The sequence below is a fragment of the Mus caroli genome, chromosome 12 (genome assembly GCF_900094665.2).
Source record: "Mus caroli chromosome 12, CAROLI_EIJ_v1.1, whole genome shotgun sequence".
NCBI classification, from domain to species: Eukaryota; Metazoa; Chordata; class Mammalia; order Rodentia; family Muridae; genus Mus; species Mus caroli.
Genome location: NC_034581.1, coordinates 99648082 through 99668782, shown reverse-complemented (window position 1 = coordinate 99668782; position 20701 = coordinate 99648082). Strand labels below are relative to the sequence as shown.

The 20701-nt window shown below is 47.1% G+C and overlaps 1 protein-coding gene across 1 annotated transcript; it reads right to left on the bottom strand.

Annotated features, from left to right (window-relative positions):
• Window positions 1-3349: 3349 nt before the first annotated feature.
• LOC115032758 (protein TCL1B1) lies at window positions 3350-10797 on the bottom strand. Its single transcript, XM_029484299.1, has 4 exons — window positions 10586-10797; window positions 5431-5595; window positions 4454-4523; window positions 3350-3958 (listed from the first exon to the last, which is right to left on the bottom strand). The coding sequence occupies exons 1-3, from the start codon at window positions 10724-10726 to the stop codon at window positions 4479-4481; spliced, it is 351 nt and encodes a 116-aa protein (XP_029340159.1). The 5' UTR covers window positions 10727-10797; the 3' UTR covers window positions 3350-3958; window positions 4454-4478.
• Between the last annotated feature and the right edge of the window lie 9904 nt (window positions 10798-20701).

The following is a 20701-nucleotide window of genomic DNA, read 5'->3' as shown; positions in this document are numbered from 1 at the left end:
CCTGTCCCAGAAGCTTTTAGCTTCTGTATTCCGTACTCTCACCTGGCAGAATACACTCGGCGGGGTCCCGGAACCAGGATGTCTGCTGCCGATGCTCAGGCTAGGCCCTCCCTCTCCGCTCAGACCCCTTTCCTCCGGCCAGAAGCAGCACCTTTATTCATAATAGCTAGAAACTGGAAACAACCTAGGTGTCCCTCAACTGAAGAATGGATGAAGGAAATGTGGTACATCTACACAATGGAATACTATTCAGCTATGAAAAATAAAGACATGATGAATTTTGCAGGCAAATGGGTGAAACTTGAGAATATCACCCTGAGTTGAATGAGGTAATGCAGGTCCAAGAGGACATGAATGGTATGTACTCACTGATAAGTGAATATTACCCATAAAATACAGGTATCAGGCTGTAGTCCACAGACCCAAAGAAGCTAAAAGGAAGGAAGGCCCAAGTGAGGAAGCTTGAATCTCACTTAGAAGGAGAAATAAAATCATCATAAGAGGCAGATGGAGGGATGGGACTGGGCTGGAAAGGAGATGGAGGTGATGGGGGGTTCAAAAGCACGTGTGGGGAGGGACAAGAGAAATGGTTAAGTGGGCATGGAAAAGAATGGAAATTTGCAACTGACAGGGGTGACGAGGTGGGAGACACCTCCAGGACAAGACAGAGACCTGAGTTAAAGGAGGCACCCAAGAATCAATGGTGACCTTAGCTGTGACTCACTCCTTTGGGGTTACAGGATTGGAAGAGGCCACCTCCTGTAGCCAGGCAGGAACCCCAGTGGGACATCAGGGACATCAACACTCACACACAAATTCCAACCCAAAATGTATCTTGTCTACAAGAAATGCAGGCATGAGGGACAGAGCAGAGGCTGAGGGAACAACCAACCATTAACTGGCGTACTTTGAAACTCATCCCATGAACAAGCATCAATCCCTAATACTATTTTTTTAAATATTTATTTATTTATTTATTTATTTAATGTAAATGAGTACACTGCAGCTGTACAGATGGTTGTGAGCCATCATGTGGTTGCTAGGAATTGAACTCAGGACCTCTGCTTGCACTGGCCCTGCTTTCTCCAGCCCAAAGATTTATTTAATGTTATATGTAGGTAAGTAAACTGTAGCTGTCTTCAGACCAGAAGAGGGCATCAGATCTCATTAGGGATGCTTGTGAGCCACCATGTGGTTGGTGGGCTTTGAACTCAGGACCTTCGGAAGAGCAGGCAGTGCTCTTAACCACTGAGCCATCTCCCCAGCCCCCTAATACTATTAATGATACTCTGCTATTCCTGCAGATGGGAGCCTGTTGTCCTCTGAGAAGCTCCACCCAGCAGCTGTATCAGACAGATACAGACACCCACAGCCAGACAATGGATAGAGCTTGGGGACTCTTATGGAAGAATAGAAGGAAGGATTTTGGGCCCCAAAGGGGATTGGAACTTCACAGGAAGACCAATAGAGTCAACCGACCTGGACTCTTGGGGCTCTCATAGACTGAATTCCCAACTAAAGAACATGCAGAGACTGGACCTTGGCCTTCTCATGTGTAGCAGATGTGCAGCTTGGTCTTCATTGGGGATCCCAAACAACTGGAACAGTGGCTATCCCTAAAGCTGTTGCCTGCACATGGGATATGTTCTTCTCCTCTGCTGCCTTGTCTGGTTTCAATGGGAGAGGAAGCACCTAGCCTCCCACGATTTGAAGATCCAGGATGGAAGGATATCCAGGGGGTGGGGTCCCCACCTACTCATAGGAGAAGGGAATGGGGGATGGGGAAGGATTATGGAAGGGGGTGAACACAAGGGGACCAGTGATCAGGATGTAAAGTGAATAAGTAAAACAATTAAATTAAATTAAAAAAAGAAGGGTCAGAGCATGGGCAGGCACACACAACTCTGCTTGGAGCCCCTATTTCCCTAAAAGCCTGCGAGGAAGACAGACTGGAACATCTAAGAATTTGAGGGGAACCCACCAACCCCAAATTAGAATTTCTGGACAAAGATGATACTGCCCCCCCCCCCACACACACACACACACTTGCAGCCAGGGTAAGTGTTAAGAGACAACGTGTGCTTTGTCACAATCTAAAACAGGAGACCCAGTGTGGTCTTCACTGAGCAGAGTCCAGAGATGCAAGGACCAAACCTTGTCTCAGTTGCATGGACACTCTGGGAGATCGGCTGTCACCTGTGGACAGCAATGGCTACTTGATGAAAAGCCCCTGGTCACTTCAGACACACATTTTCTCCATCTGTCCATGCAGAGCCAACTGCTCTGGGTTATTCTGGGCTCCGTCCTTTTCACAGATGTGGACTTAGGTAACACTTGGTTAAGACCCTGACTCTGCCATTTGATAACCACACAGTCTTGGGCAAAGTCTCTCTGGAGGGCCTCAGTCTCCTCCTCCGTGCACTGGAGGGATGCTACTTTGCTTGTGGCTGTTGTGAGAAAAAATGTTAGACACTGTATGAAATTACATGTGCCAGTTAGTCAGTTAAACATAAGTTAGCCATAGGGATATTTTTCTTCCTCTTAGCTTCAAAGGTCTTCCTTTTGTCATGAGACTAAACCACAGCAGGGTCAAACTGGATTTTTGTTTTGTTTTGTTCTGTTTTTTTAAGACAGGGTTTCTCTGTATAGCCCTGGCTGTCCTGGAACTCACTCTGTAGACGAGGCTGGTCTTGAACTCAGAAATCTGCCTGCCTCTGCCTTCCAAGTGCTGGGATTAAAGGCGTGCGCCACCACTGCCAAGCTTGGTACATTGTTTATGCAATACTGAGGGATCGAACTTACAGCTGTGTATGCTTAGCAAACATGTCAGCAACTCAGCTACAGTGCCAGTCCTAGAAGGGCCTCTGTAGATTCACACTGCAAAGTTATAGTGTCCATCTGTTGGAGGCTTTGTGAAGGAGAGTGTGCCTTTTCCTGTAGATCAGCTGAAGGACACACTCCCAGATCCTGGCCTGGGTCCCCTCCCAGCATCACCTGTTGTCTACCTGTGCAAGGACACTTCCTCTCCAGTGGGTAGTGTAGTACTGGGCTTCCTGCAGTGACACACTGTCAGCCGCATCACTGACCACTCTCCCTTCTTCCACTTCTCATCACTTCTTCTTTGCCTGTTCTCAGTGCAGGGTTACCCACTCCCACACAGCCTCTTTTCTAAAACTGCCCCCCCAGTTTTGCCCCCCCCATATCCTGCTGCTGAAATGGAGCAGTAACCACTGTTTATGTTGTGGAAATGTCCTGAAGAGGTCATACATGTTTTTGTCATATTTGGGACCAGCTTCTGCTTTCTGCATTAGAGCCTGGGTAAACACAGACCTGCTCAGCACAGAATCTCAAGTAAAAACAGTAAAGTTTAATTAGTTAAAAACAAGTTGGGGTGGGAGGGGCCTAGGGTCAGCATCACTTCCTGGAGCCAAGAAACTGAGCACCTGGACAAGTCCTACAGATGTTCTCTGTAAGTCTCCCACTGTGCCTTCATCAAGCTACTGAGCACTGAGTGTCCTCTACCCATTACCAGGTGAACTTCTTGCCAGTGATGGCTCAGAGGCCCACAGGGCATAGAGTCCCTATCTGTACCTCCTCCAGAGGCACCTCTAGACCTCTAAGGTAAATGGGGACAAATCTCCTACTACTTGAAGCACTAGAAGCCCAGGTGGAGGAGTTTGAAGGGAGGAGGGGTCTTAAGAAAAGCCATCTATAAGGTCAGTGTCAGAGGTACAAAGTGGGCAAGAGAAGATGCAGTTTGTCTCCAGCTAGGGAGAACGGTCAGGACACAGACCAGGCTGACAGAAAGTAGATCATGTAAAAAGCAGGTCTGACCATGGTGGGAGGTGCTGTAGAACTAGAAACTTGAGGAACAAGCAGAGGTGGTGGTGGGGGGTGGTGGTGTGTGCAAAGTCTACCCCAAGGGCACAGGGGCAGGAGCCAGCCAGGCTATCAAGACCTGTAGAAGACAAATGAGACACTGATTAGTGGATCCCTACAGAACTGGGTCCTAAATCCAAAGGCTTGGGCTCCAGCCAGCCCTGCCCATGGTCCAAGATCTACACAGCCAGGGAGAGCTGCTACCAAGCAGGGGGAGATGCCCAGTGTAGGTCCCCCGTGGCCAGGATCACACAGCACTGTATGATTAAACTTGAGAGCCAGAGTCACTGGATTCTAGTCTGATCGTAGGGCTCTGAGATCATAGGACCCACAATTCCAACACCCAGTGCACTTTTGCTTAGCTATGATGTGGAACACAGAACATTCAGTTTTTTCCCCCCAGGGCTGAGTGGTGACTTTAGGTCATCCCAGTGAGGTCCTGTGCCTCCTGGTGTGTGTTACACCAGGAAAGCTCAGGGAGAGATTCCAGCACTGTCTTCCTATACAGAGGGAAAGTCAGTGGCTACCTGTCTGACCTCACCAGTGAGGGTCGTGGTCACTGACCCTGACAAACCTTCCCAGCAGCTTCCATCAGTCAGTCACCCCAACACCAGCATCAGGATCAGTTGCTCTGTGTTACCTAACTGTAGGAGAGGGTACAGCCATCATGATCCTGTAAGGCAAATCTAGCCAGCCCTAGTGACCCATTCAGACCTGAGGCAGCAGAAAGAGACAAGGAGCAAAAGGGGACCTCGTCTCTGGATTCTGTAGCCAGAGGGAAGCATTACTTTCACACCTATACCAGTCGGCAGAAGTGTCCCCATGGGCATTCTCTCTCTACCTTCTCTTTTCTCCCCTCCTCCTCTCTGTACCCTCCCTCTCATCCTTTCTCCCTCTCTCCCTGTCTCCCTCTGTTGCATAACAGTAACAACCCGTAGCAGGGAAATAACAACAACAATAGTAGCTTCAAAAATCTTCCTGAAACTGAACAGAATCACACTGCCCCTCCCTGCCAGAAGCAGCAGAGTCAAGTCTCAAAGACTCAGACAAAAGAATCCAGTAGAAGCTGACCAACCAAACTGCCTGGAAGAGCTTTAGACAAGAGGAGGCACCTAGAAAGGGCACTCTCCAACCTGTTAGCTGACTGTAGGCTGGGCAATGTGCTTCAAGGTCCCAGCTTTTGTGAACTGTTTGTCACCAAGGTTGTGGTGGGCTTTGGTGATACAGCCAACTGGATCATTTCTGGTCCTGTGAGTGACCCCACACTGGTGCTCTTGTATGTCAACCCAGTAAAGTTCACTGGTTCACCAAGTTGGGCTTCTGTGCTGTGCATACTTTGATCTGTTGTGGGTTCCCAGTCTATGCTGGGTACTTGAGTTGTCTCATCTCCCCATAAAAGTTTTGTCATACCATACTTCCCAACCATCCACTAAAAGTGGACCAAGGGCTAGATTGGGGGGAAGAGAGGGAGACCCTCCTCCCAGGGATGGGAGAGAATGAAAAGCATGGGATACCTGCTGCAGCTTTTATCTTGAGGTAGCAAACACTTGCCTGGGAATGATTCAGTAATCTCCAGTGAGTCCCATCTGTTCCCCAGTATATGTTCCTGGCCTCTAATCTCCACATCGGGGGTAGAATGTCGTAATTCAAGGGGTTGAAGGGAATAACCTGCTGGGGGATTAACTTCCACAAGTGCACAGTTACATGGGTTCTAGTCTGAAGGGAACAGAGAGAGCAGTACATTAGGAGCAGGGTTCCATCAGCCATGCCTGGGACTGGCTTGTTTGCTGCACCTAGGCCTTTTTCTCAGGGCCTGGGGTGTCTGCTGCTCTTCTGCCTCTCTAGCACTCTCTTCCACCACCCCTGCTCATCCCCAGGGTATCTCCCACAAAGTAGCCACTGTCTCCAGGCTGTCAGTGCCTTTCACAGGCTCTAAATGGCCCCTTGGGACTCTGTCTTGGTCATTTGTAGAGTTTTCAAACTTCTCTTCTGAAAAATAAGACAGAGATTGGGGGGATGTCTCGGTAGATAAGAGCACCTGCTGCACAGGCAGGAGGCCCTAAGATTGAATCACCAGTACCCAAGTAAAAAGCTACAGTTAGATTTGTACCAGTGCTTTGGGGAGCTGAGGCAGGAGGACCCCTGGGGTTGGCTGGCTGCCACTGTAACTGCAGATTTAGGGGAGGATGTTTTATCAAGGGAATAAGAAAGTCACAAGGCAGCTCATCAGAACATTACACAGACACACACACACATGCAAATGCACACACTTGTATACACACACACACATGCACACATGAACAGGTATGTACACAAACACACAGAACACACACACACACAGAGACACCAGGGGCAATGGCTTTACTAAAAGAAATCCATTGATCTGTTGATGGCGAACTTCATGCACCATTTATAGATGAATAAACCTGAACTAACACAGAAAGCCACAAAGTAAAAGAGTTCCTAAAAACCATAACCAAGTGCCAAGCATGACCACAAACCACAAAGTGTGTCACAGACTTCCTACCAGTGTCCTCCTGTCTTCCTGATCCATGCCTCTGTTTTGTTGAGCTAAAGACACACACTTTGATAGGTCACTGTGGTAAGTCATTTTCCTGGCTGCCATCCTAAGGCCTCAAAGTTTGTCCTTTCTGCTAGTGTTGTGATGTCAGGGTGGACAGAAGGGGGATAGCAAAGAAGGGGCAAGGGCCCAAGTAGGCTTGCTACCTGCTTTTGTAGTACATAAAGTTTCATTCAAAACTACTGTTGTCTGCGGATGCTTTTGCCCTAAGGTGGCACTGGGGGGGGGGGCGGGGGGGCGTTCCTAGGTCCTCAGTTCCTGCAGAAAGATAAGTTTCTCTAGGAGGTCTGTGATTGAAAAAGCCCAGTGAGAAGGTGCTGTCAATCAGGCAAGCACCAGTCTGTGTGAACTCTTACATACACCATGGGGTGGGGAGGGGGGTGCTGTGGGTGTAGGGGAATGAGGGGGCAGGGAGAGAGCTTGTGTTTGGCCAGAGTTCCTGTGCTCTGGGCAGGTGGATGCAGGAGGACTGATGGATGCTTTTCACTTGGGCCTGGGTGGGCATCTGGCTGTGTGAAGCCACTGACTCCACACTGCCAGGGGTGGACAAGGGGTAGTCGCAGATACCAGGTTCTCAGTCTCCTGCATCCCACGCTGGATTCTGCAGAGGAGATGAGAACAGAATATAGGCCTAGGAGCAGCACTAGGCTTTGGAGATATAGAAACTGGGCAGAGGGAGAGAGGTTCCCACGCAAGCGAGAGTCCTTGAAGAACAGAGACAGTCTATGCTTTTAGAGCTTTATTGTAAAAAGGCAGGGGGATTGAGAAAAGGTAAAAGAGAGAGAGACTGGCCATGGCCAAGAGGAGAGAAATGAGAAAAGGAGAGAAAAAGGAAAGGCTAGAGACTAAGAAAGCTTAAAGAGAGAGGTAAAGCTTAGAGAGTAAGAGATTAAAGAGTAAAAGGGAGAGAGTGAGGTGGGGCCAAACAGCCCCTTGTTATCCGGTTGTTGCTAGGTAACTGGGAGGAGTCTAGCCTAAAGGGCAGAAGCTTGGGACATTGTCTACAAAACTGAAAGCCACCAGCCTCTCCTGTGGGGGCGGTAATTTCCACAGGAGCCAGGGGTTCAGGAGATGAGGGAATGCCTTCTGTCCCATGTAGGTGAAAATTACCAACACTGGGTTTCAGCAGGTTTCCATCTCTCAACTCCACTGGAGACCAAGCTGTCTGTATATAGCCCATTGCCCCACATATGTGTGTGTGTGTGTGTGCACTTGTGTATGTGCGTTTGTGTATGCATGTGTGTACATGTGTACATGTGTTTGTGTGTGTTTCCATGTGTGCATGTATGTGTATGCATGCATGTGTATATGNGAGGAGGGGGAGGAAGAGAGAGGGGGAGGGGGAGGGGGAGAGGGAGGGAGAGGGAGAGGGGGGAGGGAGAGGGAGAGAGAGAGAGTAACAGTGCAACCTATTTCTTAGTATACTAACCAAGAGTGGGAAAGGGAAGAAAAGAAAAGCAGGAAGAAGAAAAAGAGTTGCTCAATGCTGGGCCTAGTGCTGCAACCTGGAATCCCAGACTACTCAGGAGGCTGAGGCAGGAGAATCACAAGTTCCAGACCCGCCTGCAGTGCAGCTGAAGACCAACATGGGCCATTTAGTGAGACCCTGTTGTAACGTAAAAAGTAGGAGGAGGGCTGGAATGTGCCTCAGTTGTAGAACATTTTGCTAGCATGTTGCAAAGTCCTTGGTACTATGATCTATAGGTTGACAAGACAGAGAGACAGAGGGGGAATTGCCTTAATTAGGGAAATAATTCAGGGCCACCTGTGCCTCAATTTCCCCAATCTTTCTATTCCTATGGAACCTTTCCCTGGCCACTGTGGTGATTTCAGGGTGCACAGAGGTGGTAAGGGGGGTCCTGAGATGGCCCCCATCCCATCCCAGAGTCTTTCCTTCCACTCACCTGCTCCAAACCTATGGCAACCATAGGGTCTTGGAACTCCCCCTCCCTACCACCATTGTGCTTTCTGTCTCTGTGAAGGCACTCCACAGGGCACCTCTGGTGGATGTATCCCTTANAGACAGCTCTGCCTGGNTCCTCAGGTTCCTCCTTTTACAGATGCCATCAGACCCTTCCCTGCCCCCTCCCCTTTACACTCAGTTGTACAAGGAGCTCATTTGGTTGCTGCACCTGCCCCTCTATGCACACGTGGGGCCAATCGCTGCTTCACCACAAGCCCAGCCCAGAAGCAGAATGGCTGGGAGACATGTGCTTCTATTTGAATTTAATTGACTACACATTATTTCCTTTGCAGCTCTTTCATTTATACCTTAACAGAATTCTTTTCTGTATCTCCCTTCCTTTCATTCTTTTCTTCCTTCCTTCCATTTCTTCCTTTTCTTTCTTTCTTTCTTTCTTTCTTTCTTTCTTTCTTTCTTTCTTTCTTTCTTTCTTTCTTTCTTTCTTTCTTTTTCTTGCTTGCTTGCTTGCTTGCTTGCTTTTCCTTCCTTCCTTCCTTCCTTCCTTCCTTCCTTCCTTCCTTCCTTCCTTCTTCCCTCCCTCCCTCCCTCCCTCCCTCCCTTCCTTCCTTTCTACTGAAAATATTTGGTCGAAACTATTCCACACTTTATTTGGTATGGGATTAAAAAAACTCTTACGGAGCTGGCAAGATGGCTCAGGTGGTAAGAGTACTGACTGCTCCTCTGAAGGTACTGAGTTCAAATCCCAACAATCACATGGTGCCTCACATGGTGCCTCCTGCAATGAGATCTGACGTCCTATTCTGTTGCATCTGAAGACAGCTACAGTGTACCTATTTACAATCATAAATAGATTAGAGCAAGCAGGGCAGATGAGAGCAGGCAGAGGTCCTAAAATCCAATTCCCAACAACTACATGACAGCTCACAACCATGTATACAGCTACAGTGTACTCATATACTAAAATAAATAAATAAATATTGAAGTTTTTTTAAAAAGAAAACATTTATCAACTTGAGTATTTTTCTCATGAATGGACAGGTGAATTACCATCTTGTTGGGTCTCAAACCCAAAAAAATGGCTGATGTATCCTTAAAATATCAAAGTTTTCTCCAGATGAATATAAAACAAGGAATGGAAAAGGATGACAGAACTGCTACCTGGTAGGGAGGAGAGGGGGAGGAGAAGGGATAAGTGACTGGAGGGGAAAGAAAACGGGGAGGAGAAAGAGGAGTTTTATAGTAAATAAAAGGGAGAATATAGGCAAAAACAGACATTTGGGAGAGTCCAGAGTGAACATGACCTTGATCTGGGCCTTGTAAGTCAAGGAGGGAGGGGAGGGGTACCAAGAGAGTCCCATTGCCAAAATGGCTGAGGTATTCAGGGAATCAGGGGAGCTGCAGGGAAGGGCTGCTGGGCTGGAGAAGGTTAGGACAGGGGGTGGGGGGTGCAGGAAAACCCTGGCAGCTAAAAAGACCTAAGGCCCCCAAGTCCTCCCCACCCCCCAGGGCAGGGGGGGTGGTCCATAGTCTTTTCCAGCTCCTGGGGAGCAGTTTTGATACCCAGAGCCTTCCATTAGAGAGTGTTTTAGCCCCCAAGGTCCTGCTGTGGACTAAAGTCATGGTCCAGAGCAGGTTTCCAGCAGCGTGGGTCTCTATGTCACCTGCAGATCACATAACCCATTTAGGACTTCCCCCAAGTCCCCTAGTCAGCTCCTAGTGTAAGGATCCCTTCTCTGTCAAACACTTCTTCAGGCCACTCAAGTCTGGGAGCAACAGCAGCAGATGAATTATGATTTGCAGCAAATTCGGAAACTAGTGCTTGCACTCACATTTGCTCCTTCTAGGTCATCTGCCTTGCACCAGAGTTGTGCTTTTTCTTTTTTCTGACCTGTAGAACTCCTACTCATCCCACAAAGCCCAGCTTAACAAAGTTTTCTCAGCATGTTCTCTCTGACTATCTGTAACAGAGTCCTCACTGCTAGGACTCTGCATCTGTGTATTAGTTGGGCCTGTGAGGCCTCCAAGGGAGCTCCAGGGCATGGGCCTAGGAATAGACAAGGTTCTATTCAGAGATCTGTATCAGCCTTTTTCTGACATAGTAATAAAAATACATACCTACACACACACACAAACACACAAGCACACCCTAGCTCACAAGGGTAAGAGTTGGGGGATAGCCTGTCTGGAACCCTGAAACTCACCCTGGTGCCATGTGATGAATGAGAAGTTTCCATGTTTGCAGCTACCCACAATCTATGATGTTCATCCTCATAGATGCCCCGGGTAATGGAGGCCAGGTGGACTGGGAGTGGCCCCAGGGGATCAAAAGCTGCAACAGCCATAGTAATGAGGCCTTCCAGTTGCCTGCCTTCTTAAATGTGATCAGAGAGGGGCAGGACAGAGAACTCATCACAGGTAGAGCAAGGGTCAGGGCAGAATAAGAAACCTAGCTCTGGCACCTGGGTCAGAAGCTCAACTCACCAGGTGCCCTGAGTGTCTCAGGCTCACCCGCTGCAGAGCTTTCTCTTTCTACCTTGCCCAGAGTTTAGGGAATTGTTCTGGACACCACCTCTCCAACATGTCTTCATTAGGAACTCTCCTGTCAGCTGGCCCTCTGGATCTAGCACAGTGGTTCTCAAACTTCCTAACACTGGGACACTTTAATACAGTTCCTTGTACTGTGGTGACCCTCAACCATAAAATTATTTCCGGCTACATCCTAACTGTAATTAATTCGCTCTTATAAATTATATATAAATATTTGGAGAGATAGAGGCTACAAAGCAGGTTGTGACCCACAGGTTCAGAACAAAGTCCCGGGGCTAGCGGCATAAGACACAACTGTGCTAAATTTCTTCTCCTGGAATAAAAGCCCACAACCCTCAGATGTCTGTGATCACGATATTATAAAGGCTGATTGGGACTGGCAAGGGACGCAGGGGCTTCTGATTAGCCTTGTTCTCTGCCCTAGACACTGAGTACCCATGTGTCCTCGCCAAGTCCTGAACTCTGCTTTGCTGAGGCCACAGGAGGGGTCTCAGAAAGCAGCCTGGAGGCCGTGGCATCCTGTGCCCTCAAGACCTGGTTATAATATACTTCCCTTTCCCTTTTGAAAACCACAAATCAGGTTGTGTTTGTTACGAATGTGTGGAACACTAGGGTCACCAAATCAGCCAATTTTCTATCCAACCCCCTTGCCCATTGGCTCGCCATCCTGTTTTCTTCCCTCAGCAGGGTCTCCTGGAGCCTGAGTTTCCTTAAACCCACATTGTAGCAAAGGGTGAGTGTGAATTCCTGATCCTCCTGCCTCAGCTTGTCTAGTGAAGGAATTACATCACTGTGCCCAGGTCTGTGTGGGCCTGGGGATCTGACCCATGGCTTTGCACAGGATGGACCACCAATCTATCAACATATATCAACCCCTAGACCATGTCATGCATTTCCTGATGTCCAGGCTAGTTTCACATCAACTTGACACAGGCTCAAGTCACCTAAAAAGGGGGACCTCATTGACCAAGTGCTTCCATAGGATCTGGGGGCAGTCAAACTAGTAGGGCATTTTCTTAATCAGTGATCTATGGGAGAGGCCCCCACCATTGTGGTTGGGGACATCCCTGGGCTGGTAGTCCTGGATTTTCTAAGGCATCAGGCTGAGCAAGCCATGGGGAACAAGAAATAATCAGGTCTTGCCTCCAGGTTTCTGTCCCTGTTCCCACTTTGACCTCCTTTAAGGATGGACTACAATGTGGAAGTGTAAGCCACATAAACCCATTCTCCTCCATCTTGCTTTTGGTGTTTCATCTCAGCAATGGTAACCCTATCTAGGACTCTAGGCCCTACATCTGTGTCTTCCTGCAACTGTAGACTGATGCCTGCAGACCCCATTTCACAGATGGAAAACTGAGACATGACCTGAGTGGGGAGGGCAGCAATGGGAAGCCATGACTCGCCTATTCTTGGCTCTATGACACTTTTCTGCCAGCCTTAGCTGAGTCCCCCAGAGTCTGAGGGAGTCCAGGTGGAGGCTCAGAATATCATCCTGGGAGGCCTGGATGGGAACGGAGGTCAGGCCTTTTATCCTCAGCCAGTCTTTCTCCACATCACGGATGACAGGTGGTTATGTCTCCTGTCCAACATGCCACTCTCTGCTACCTGGCATGGGAAGACTTTGAGAAGTGCAGGCTTCTCTCCAGGGTGTTTCTCTTACCCAAAGATGAGCTCTGCCCAGCAGTGCCGTCCTCCCCCAGCAGAGGGAGCCCTCTCCAATCCCCAGGCACTAAGTGCAGGCAGGGGAGGTGATTCCACCCACAGTAAAGGAGCTCTAGGATGCCAAGGGAAGGCACTGCTGCTATCAGAGCTCCTGCTCAGCCACTCCAGGGAACTGGGACAGAAGGACAGGCCGGCAGGAGGTAGACAGCCTAAAGCAACAGGGTGTGGTTGGAGTTGGAACTGAGGCAGCAGCTGTGGATGAAGACAGAGGGCTTAGAGACCACTCTAATAGGGTAATAGGGTGTCATCTGGCTCCTGTGACTAAGGCTCAAACAGGGGCTGGAGAGCTGACACAGTGGTTAAGAGCACTGATTGCTCTTTAGAAGGTCCTGAGTTCAAATCCCAGCAACCACATGGTGGCTCACAACCATCATCCATAATGAGATCTGACACCCTCTTCTGGGATGTATGAAGACAGCTATAGTGTACTTAAGTAAATAAATAAATCTTTGGGCCTGAGTGACCAGAATGGGAGACAGAAGAAAAAGTGTCTGAAGGCACCTACAGTGTACTTACATAATAAATAAATAAGTAAATAAATAAATAAATAAATAAATCTAAAAACAAAAATTCTCAGTCTGTGAATCCATGCTCAGGGTAAGGAAATGCTAATCCAGGCAGGAGGAGGAGCCAGGTCAGCAGGTGTGCTGTGGCCTGCCCTGAGGAAGGGGCACTGAGAAGGGCTGCTTAGCTGGGGAACCAGATGACTCTGCCCTGGAAAAGTCTCACTGAAGGCAGGGTGGGGACCCTGCAGACCAGACCCTCTTGTCCTATCTGCTCATTTCAGGGATCTGCCCAGACAGGAAAATGGAAGGAAATTGGGCCCAACCCCCCAAGAGGGAGGAGGCCTTCAGCAGCTTTGCCTTTTGTGGGGCATTAAAGATGTGCTTTGTTCTCCGCCTATTGTAGCTCAGTGCATTTCTGGTGGTTTGCATAGGAGTGTCCCCCACAAGTTCAGATATTTGAACACTCAATCCCAAGAAGGTGGCATTCTCTGGACAGGTTTGGGAGGTGTGGCCCTGCTGGAGAAAGCTGCCACATGGAATAGGGGATGAGAGGTGAAATGTCACCATGTTACATCCATTTTTGCGTCATGGCTGCTGTTGAAGATGTGAGCTGAAACCTTTCTGCTAGTGCAGGCATGCCTGCTACTTGCTGCCTCCCCCACCTCTCCTCCCCCTGCCAAGATGGACTCATCCCTCAGAAACCATAAGCCTAAATAAATCTTCTTTTTGTAAGTTGCCTCAGCCATAGTGTTTTATCACAGCAACAGGAAAGTAATTAACATATCCAGATATGCAGTTCACTTAAGGCTATTAAAAAATCCAGGGCCTCCTTTCTGTCCATGGTTCTAACTTCCATGGTACATCTGGGAGCATACATGCCAGTGTGTGACTCTGGGATCCATTTCTGTAACAACTACAGCTTTAAAATGGGTCTTGATATCTTTCAGTGTTACCCTATCTCCAAGTTTTGATTTCTGCATTGGTGAGGCTATTGTGGTGGCCAGATTTACCTGTCAACTGAGTTCATATTTAAGTCAGTAAATGTAGAGTAAAACAAATTGGCTTCCTCAATGTGAGTGAGCCTCCCCGGTCTCTGTAAATGTGATTGGAAATGCCCCTGGAAATAGAACCCTCTCCCCAAAGTATCCTTCCCCACCATTGTCTCTACATCGTGACATTGTTCTGTGGGGGCTTAATTGGGGAAAATGTCTGTTGGACTTCCTTGAGGATCTCATGAATATACAGAATTAGATTCAGTTACCAGTTATCTGGGACAGTGCTTGATACTACAGTTCCAGTGACTCCATGAGACCATTGCATAGTACCAAGGTGAGAAACAGGATGAAGGTCTCATTTGGCCACATGTGCCAGAAACCTCAGGGAGTTCTTTTTATCATCCCAAGACTAACAAAACAGAATCACTTAGGTAGGGCCAGGACACACCATCTCCAAGGGGGGTTGTGTGGGTAGCAAAAGCATGAAATACAAACTTTGGTTCTCTGGCAGGGAGGTGCTGGAGTACCAGCCACTGTCTAGCTTTGTGACAATCGGTGAGTCACTCAGGTGTGCCCAACCTTTGAACCAAAGGTAGCTAAGAATGTGGTCCAATATGTTTGTAAATGACAATGTGATAGCACANTACCAAAAGGTTGGACATCCCTGTGACCTCTCTAAGAAGAAGGGTCAGAGCCACATCAATCAATGGAATAAAATATAAACCAAAAAATGAACCCACACATGGGTTAATGGGCTATGCACTGACAGGCTGGTCTCCAATAGAGTTGAGGTCTGAACCCCTGAGAAACAGGTTGGTGATAAGTATCACCTACATGGAACAGAAGGCGTTCCCTCATATCTCCTGAACCCCTGGCTCCTGTCGAAGTTACCACCCCCACAGCCCCTACCAGAGAGGCATGTGGCTAGTAGTCACATAGACAATGTCCCAAGCTTCTGCAAAATCAGGCTAGACTCCTCCCAGTTACCTCACAACAGCAAGATAACACAGCCCACTATAAAAGGGGATGCTTGGCCCCTCCTTGCTCTCTTCCTCTTACTCTCTTAAGCTTTTACTTTGTTACTCTCCCTCTTACTCTCACCTTTCTTCTCTCTCTCCTTTACCCCCTTCTCTCCACTGGCCATGGCCGGTTTCTCTCTCTCTCTTTTACCTTCTCTCTTTGGCCCTGCCTTTCTAAAATAAAGCTATAAACCATAGACTGTCTCTGTTCATCAAGGCCTGCTGTGCTTGGACAGTGGGATAGGCTTTCTCCTAATGAGCCCTGCCTAATCTCATGTGAGAAGTCCTTGCTGTGCTCCAGCCATGGACCAGACTAAAGACTCTCGCCTGTGTGGGAACCTCTCTCCTTCTGCCCTATTCTTGTATCTCCAATGCTGAGAGTGTTGCCCTGAGGCCCATGGTATCAGGTGCTGCCCCTTGTCCACCCTGCCATGAGGAGTCAGTGGCCTAACACAGGGGCCACCAGGGGCCAAGTGGAAAGCATCTAGCAGTCCTCCCGTGTCTGCCTTCCCAGAGCACAGGAACTTGGGCTGGATGCAGGCTCTCTCCCTCCCTCCTCTTCCCATACACCCCCATGCCCCACATGAATAATCCAATGAACACCTGATTTTGATAAAAAAACTGAAAACATACAATGGAAAAATGAAAGCATTTTTAACAAATGGTGATGGCCTAACTGGATGTCTACATGTAGAAGAATGAAAATAGATCCATATTTATCACCCTGCACAAGACTCAAGTCCAAATAGATCAAGGATAACATAATACTGGAACACAATGATTTACAAACATAGACACTATGATTTACAACATAAAACCGGATACACTATGATTCAGACCTCATAGAAGAGAAAGCAGGAAATACCCTTGAAAGCATTGGTACAGGGGACTATTTCCTGAACAGAATACCAATGGCTCAGGCTCTAAGATCAACAATGATAAGTGGGTCCTCATGAAAGGCTTCTGTAAGGCAAAGGACACTGTCAATAGGACAAATCTGCAGCCTACAGATTGGGAAAGGTTCTTCACTACTCCTACATCTAACAGAGGGCTAATATTCAAAATTTACAAAGAATTCAAGAAGTTAGACACAAACAACACAAATAACCCAATTTCAAAATGGGGTGGAGAACTAAACAGAGACTTCTCAACAGAGGAATCTCAAATGTCTGAGAAACACTTAAAGAAATGTTCAAAGTCCTTATTCATTGTAGAAATGGAAATGAAAAGAACTCTAATATTCTGTCTTACAACCACCACAATGGCTAAGAAAACCCTCAAGGGGCCCGGCAGTGGTGGCACACGCCTTTACTCCCAGCACTTGGGAGACAGAGGCAGATGGATTTCTGAATTTGAGGCCAGCCTGGTCTACAGAGTGAGTTCCAGGACAGCTAGAGCTACACAGAGAAATCCTGTCTCAAAAAACCAACCAACAAAACAAAACAAAACAAAACAAACAAACAAAAAGAAAACCCTCAAGAGAACGCACATGCTGGAGAGGAGGTGGAGCAAGGGGCATGCTACTCTATTTCTGGTAGGACTGAAAAGCTGCACAACCACTTTGAGAATCAATTGTCAATTTCTAAGAAAACTGAGAATAGTTCTACCACAAGACCCACCTATACCACTCCTAGGCATATACCCAAAAGATGCTCCAACATTCCACAAATACACTTGCGCTGCTATGTTCTTATCACCTTTATTCATAATAGCCAGACACTGAAAACAACCTAGATGGCCCAGAACTGAAGAATCGATAAAGGAAATGTGGTACATCTACAAAATGGAATACTATTCAGCTATGAAAAACAAAGACATGATGAATTCTGAAGGCAAACAGATGAAACTTGAGAATATCCCCCTGAGTTGAATGAGGTAATGCAGTTCCAAAAGGACATGCATGGTATGTACTCACTGATAAGTGGATATTAGCCATAAAATACAGGTATCAGGCTATAGTCCACAGACCCAAAGAAGCTAAAAAGAAGGAAGGCCCAGGTGAGGAAGCTTGAATCTCACTTAGAAGGAGAAATAAAATTGTAACAAGAGGCAGATGGAGGGAGGGGACTGGGCAGGAGAGGAGATGGAGGTGATGGGGGGGCGGTTCAAAAGCAGCTGTGGGGACAGACAAGAGAGATGGCTAGTGGGCATGAAAAAGAATGGAAATCTGCAACTGACAGGGTGAGGAGGTGGGAGACACCTCCAGGACAAGGCAGAGACCTGAGTTGAAGGAGGCACCCAAGAATCAATGGTGTGACCTTAGCTGTGACTCACTCCTTTGGGGTTACAGGATCAGAAAAGGCCACCTCCTATAGCAAAGCAGGAACCCCAGTGGGACAACAGGGACATCAACACTCACACACAAATTTCAACCCAAAATGTATCCTGTCTACAAGAAATGCAGGGAGAAAGATGAAGCAGAGACTGAAGGAATGGGCAACTAATGACTGGCCCAACTTGAGACTCATCCCATGAACAAGCATCAATCCCTAATACTACTAATGATACTCTGCTATTCCTGCAGATGGGAGCATGTTGTCCTCTGAGAGGCTCCACCCAGCAGCTGTTTCAGACAGATACAGACAACCACAGCCAAACAGTGGATGGACCTTAGGGACTCTTATGGAAGAACAGGAGGAAGGGTTTTGGGTCCCAGAGGGATTGGAACTTCATAGGAAGACCAATAAAGTCAACCCACCTGGACTCTTGGGGCTTGACTGAATTCCCCACTAAAGAACATGCACAGACTGGACCTCGGCCTTCTCACCCATATGTAGCAGATGTGCAGCTTGGTCTTCATGCAGATCCCAAACAACTGGAACAGTGGCTATCCCAAAAGCTGTTGCCTGCTGTGATGGTTTGTATATTCTTGGGCCAGGGAGTAGCACCATTTGGATGTGTGGCCTTGTTGGAATAGGTGTGACCTGGTTGGAATAATTGTGTCACTGTGGGTGTTGGCTTAAGACTCTTACCCCAGTTGCCTGGAAGTCAGTGTTCCACTAGCAGCCTTTGGATGAAGACATAGAACTCTCAGCTCTGCCTGTGCCATGACTGCCTGGATGCTGCTGTGTTCCCACCTTGATGATTGTCAGAGACCATACCGTGAGAAAGTGAGTCCTTCACTATCTTCCACCCTGACAGGCCAAATGGCCTCATGCTAGGAGCCATTCGTCACTCCCTCCTCCCTGTTCCCTTCCTGGCTGAGGCTATAAAAGCTGAATTATAGTCCCCTCTTCCCTATCTCTTCCTGAACTCCTATGACATCCAAGAACATGAGTTATACCTGAGCCTGGCCTGACACCCAAAGGCTGTTAAGGAGGATCTATGTTCAGGAGATAAGACGCAGAGTGCCCGCCACTTGGTGCCTGACTTTGGCCCTCATGTCAGCAGATGGCCACTTCTTTGTTAATTCCCCCTCGACCCCTCCCTATTCCCCTTGATGTATGCTTTAAAACCCAGCGTCTCTGCATAATAAACAGAGACCTTGATAGGTACACTCTACTTGGTCTTCGGCTTTTCTTTTCCTTTCAATCCGAATTTCTTCCAGGTTTGCAGTCCCCCTCGCACCCAGGAATAACTGAATCCCGCAGGACGGGATAAGTGGCGACCGAAGTGAGGGCGAGGTTTGGATCGTATTTTCTTCCAGTGGAGGGTCCAGAGAAGTTTGTCGCAACCCCAAGAAATTAGAAGTAGTGAAGGATCGCTTCCGCCACTCACGGAAGAAAGAGAAGTCCTTGGTGAGTTGATTCATCTCCACTCGAGGAAATGGGATATAAGCTATCTAAAGAGGCAGCCTTCATTAAAGGCTTAAAGATAGTTCTTAGGGAAAGAGGAGTTAGAGTTAAAAAGAAAGATTTGATAAACCTGTTTTATTTTCATAGACCAGGCATGTCCATGGTTTATTATAGATGAAGCAGAGATACATTGTAAAAAATGGTGAAAGGTAGGTAGAGATTTAAATGATAAACTAGCTAATGAGGGTCCCGATGTGGTCCCTGCAACCGCCTTTTCTTATTGAGGAGTAACTATCAGAAGCCACCACTGTGTCTCCTCTCCCTTCTCTGGCATAATTCCCAGAAGAAGGAGATAAAGAATTAGAATCTAAAGATGAGAGAGAGAAAATAAGTTTCAGAAAAGCAGTTATCCCCTGTTTGGGACCTTTTAACAAAAAAAGAGGGAAAATGAAAATAAGCTATTTCAGAGCTCTCCTAGGGACAGAAGGAAAACGGGAGACATCCTGCTTCCTCTCTGGCTCCTATGGAGATATTCTTAGTTCTGGTTATGATATCTGGGTCCCTTTGAGACATCAAGTTCTCTTCCTTGTCTGTCTATTGTCTGTTTTTGGTGTACCAATTTGTCCATATGTCTGTCTATTTATGTTTGTTTTTGTTTTGTTGTTTGAATGATTGTTGTTCTGTGTTTCATGTTGAAAAAAAAATGGTTAAAACTTTATCTGCTGGCTGTCCATACTTTGATTTAGTTTAACTTGTTTAAGAAGCAGTCTCAATTTGCACAGCAGAAACTGATAAGTTATGCTGCATTGTGGCTGGGAGTCAAGTACATTGGGAAAGCCCTGATGAGAGCCGATTGCAAATGGAGCTCTTAAAGGGGCAGGCAGCCTTTTGCTTGTAACAGAAAGTTAGCTTAAAATTGGGAATTCAGGGTTGGAATCATTCTAAATAATACGAACCCAGGAAAACAGGTCTTTTAAGATACTTCAAGGGCTGGTGAGATGGCTCAGCGGGTAAGAGCACCCGACTGCTCTTCTGAAGGTCCTGAGTTCAAGTCCCAGCAACCACATGGTGGCTCACAACCATCCTTAATGAGATCTGACTGGTGTGTCTGAAGATAGCTGCAGTGTACTTACATATAATAAATAAATAAATATTTAAAAAAAGACAAAAGTTTTACAAAAAGATACTTCAAAATAGGGATAATCTTTGGACCAGGACTCTGGCAGAGTGCTCAGATTGAGAAAAGTTTGCGCTTGGGTTGACTGCCGAGCTCTGAGGGGAGCAGCCTCAGCAAGGCTTGTGTGGCACTTTTTTTGTTTCGCAAAACTTGACTAGGGAAATCTGGGACTTCAGCTCTCCCTCCCTTCCTTTTAGCTAAAATAGCCTTGTTGCATACCTAGCCAGATGTTGTTCTAAATAAAATTTAAATTCAAAGTTTATAAAAGGTCAACCAGGCTGTGGAATTTATCAAGAAATTGCAATTTGACTTGCCTACTTTATATAAAGTTATAGTGTACAGAGTTTGCTTATATGTATAAGTGTCTGTTCCTTATTCCAAACAGCCATTAATTTGTTTATTACAGAATATTGATGTTTGATTTATTGCATACCACCATTTTAAATAAAATGATAATCATTATCCCAAACACTCCTTCATTGTTGGTGGGATTGCAAGCTCGTACAACCACTCTGGAAATCAGTTTGGCAGTTCCTCAGAAAATTGGACATAATACTACCAGAGGATCCAGCAATACCTCTCCTGGGCATATATCCAGAAGATGTCCCAACCGGTAA

Bases quoted from the DNA above. Each gene is read 5' to 3' on its own strand.
- LOC115032758 (XM_029484299.1), bottom strand. From the start codon at position 10,726: ATGGCTGTTGCAGCTTTTGATCCCCTGGGGCCACTCCCAGTCCACCTG. The intron at 5,596-10,585 runs GTGAGTTTCAGG...TGTTCCCTTCAG, and splicing joins ATTCATCACATGGCACCAGG to ACTAGAACCCATGTAACTGT. The intron at 4,524-5,430 runs GCAAGTGTTTGC...CCTCTCCTACAG, and splicing joins GATTACTGAATCATTCCCAG to TTAGGTAACACAGAGCAACT.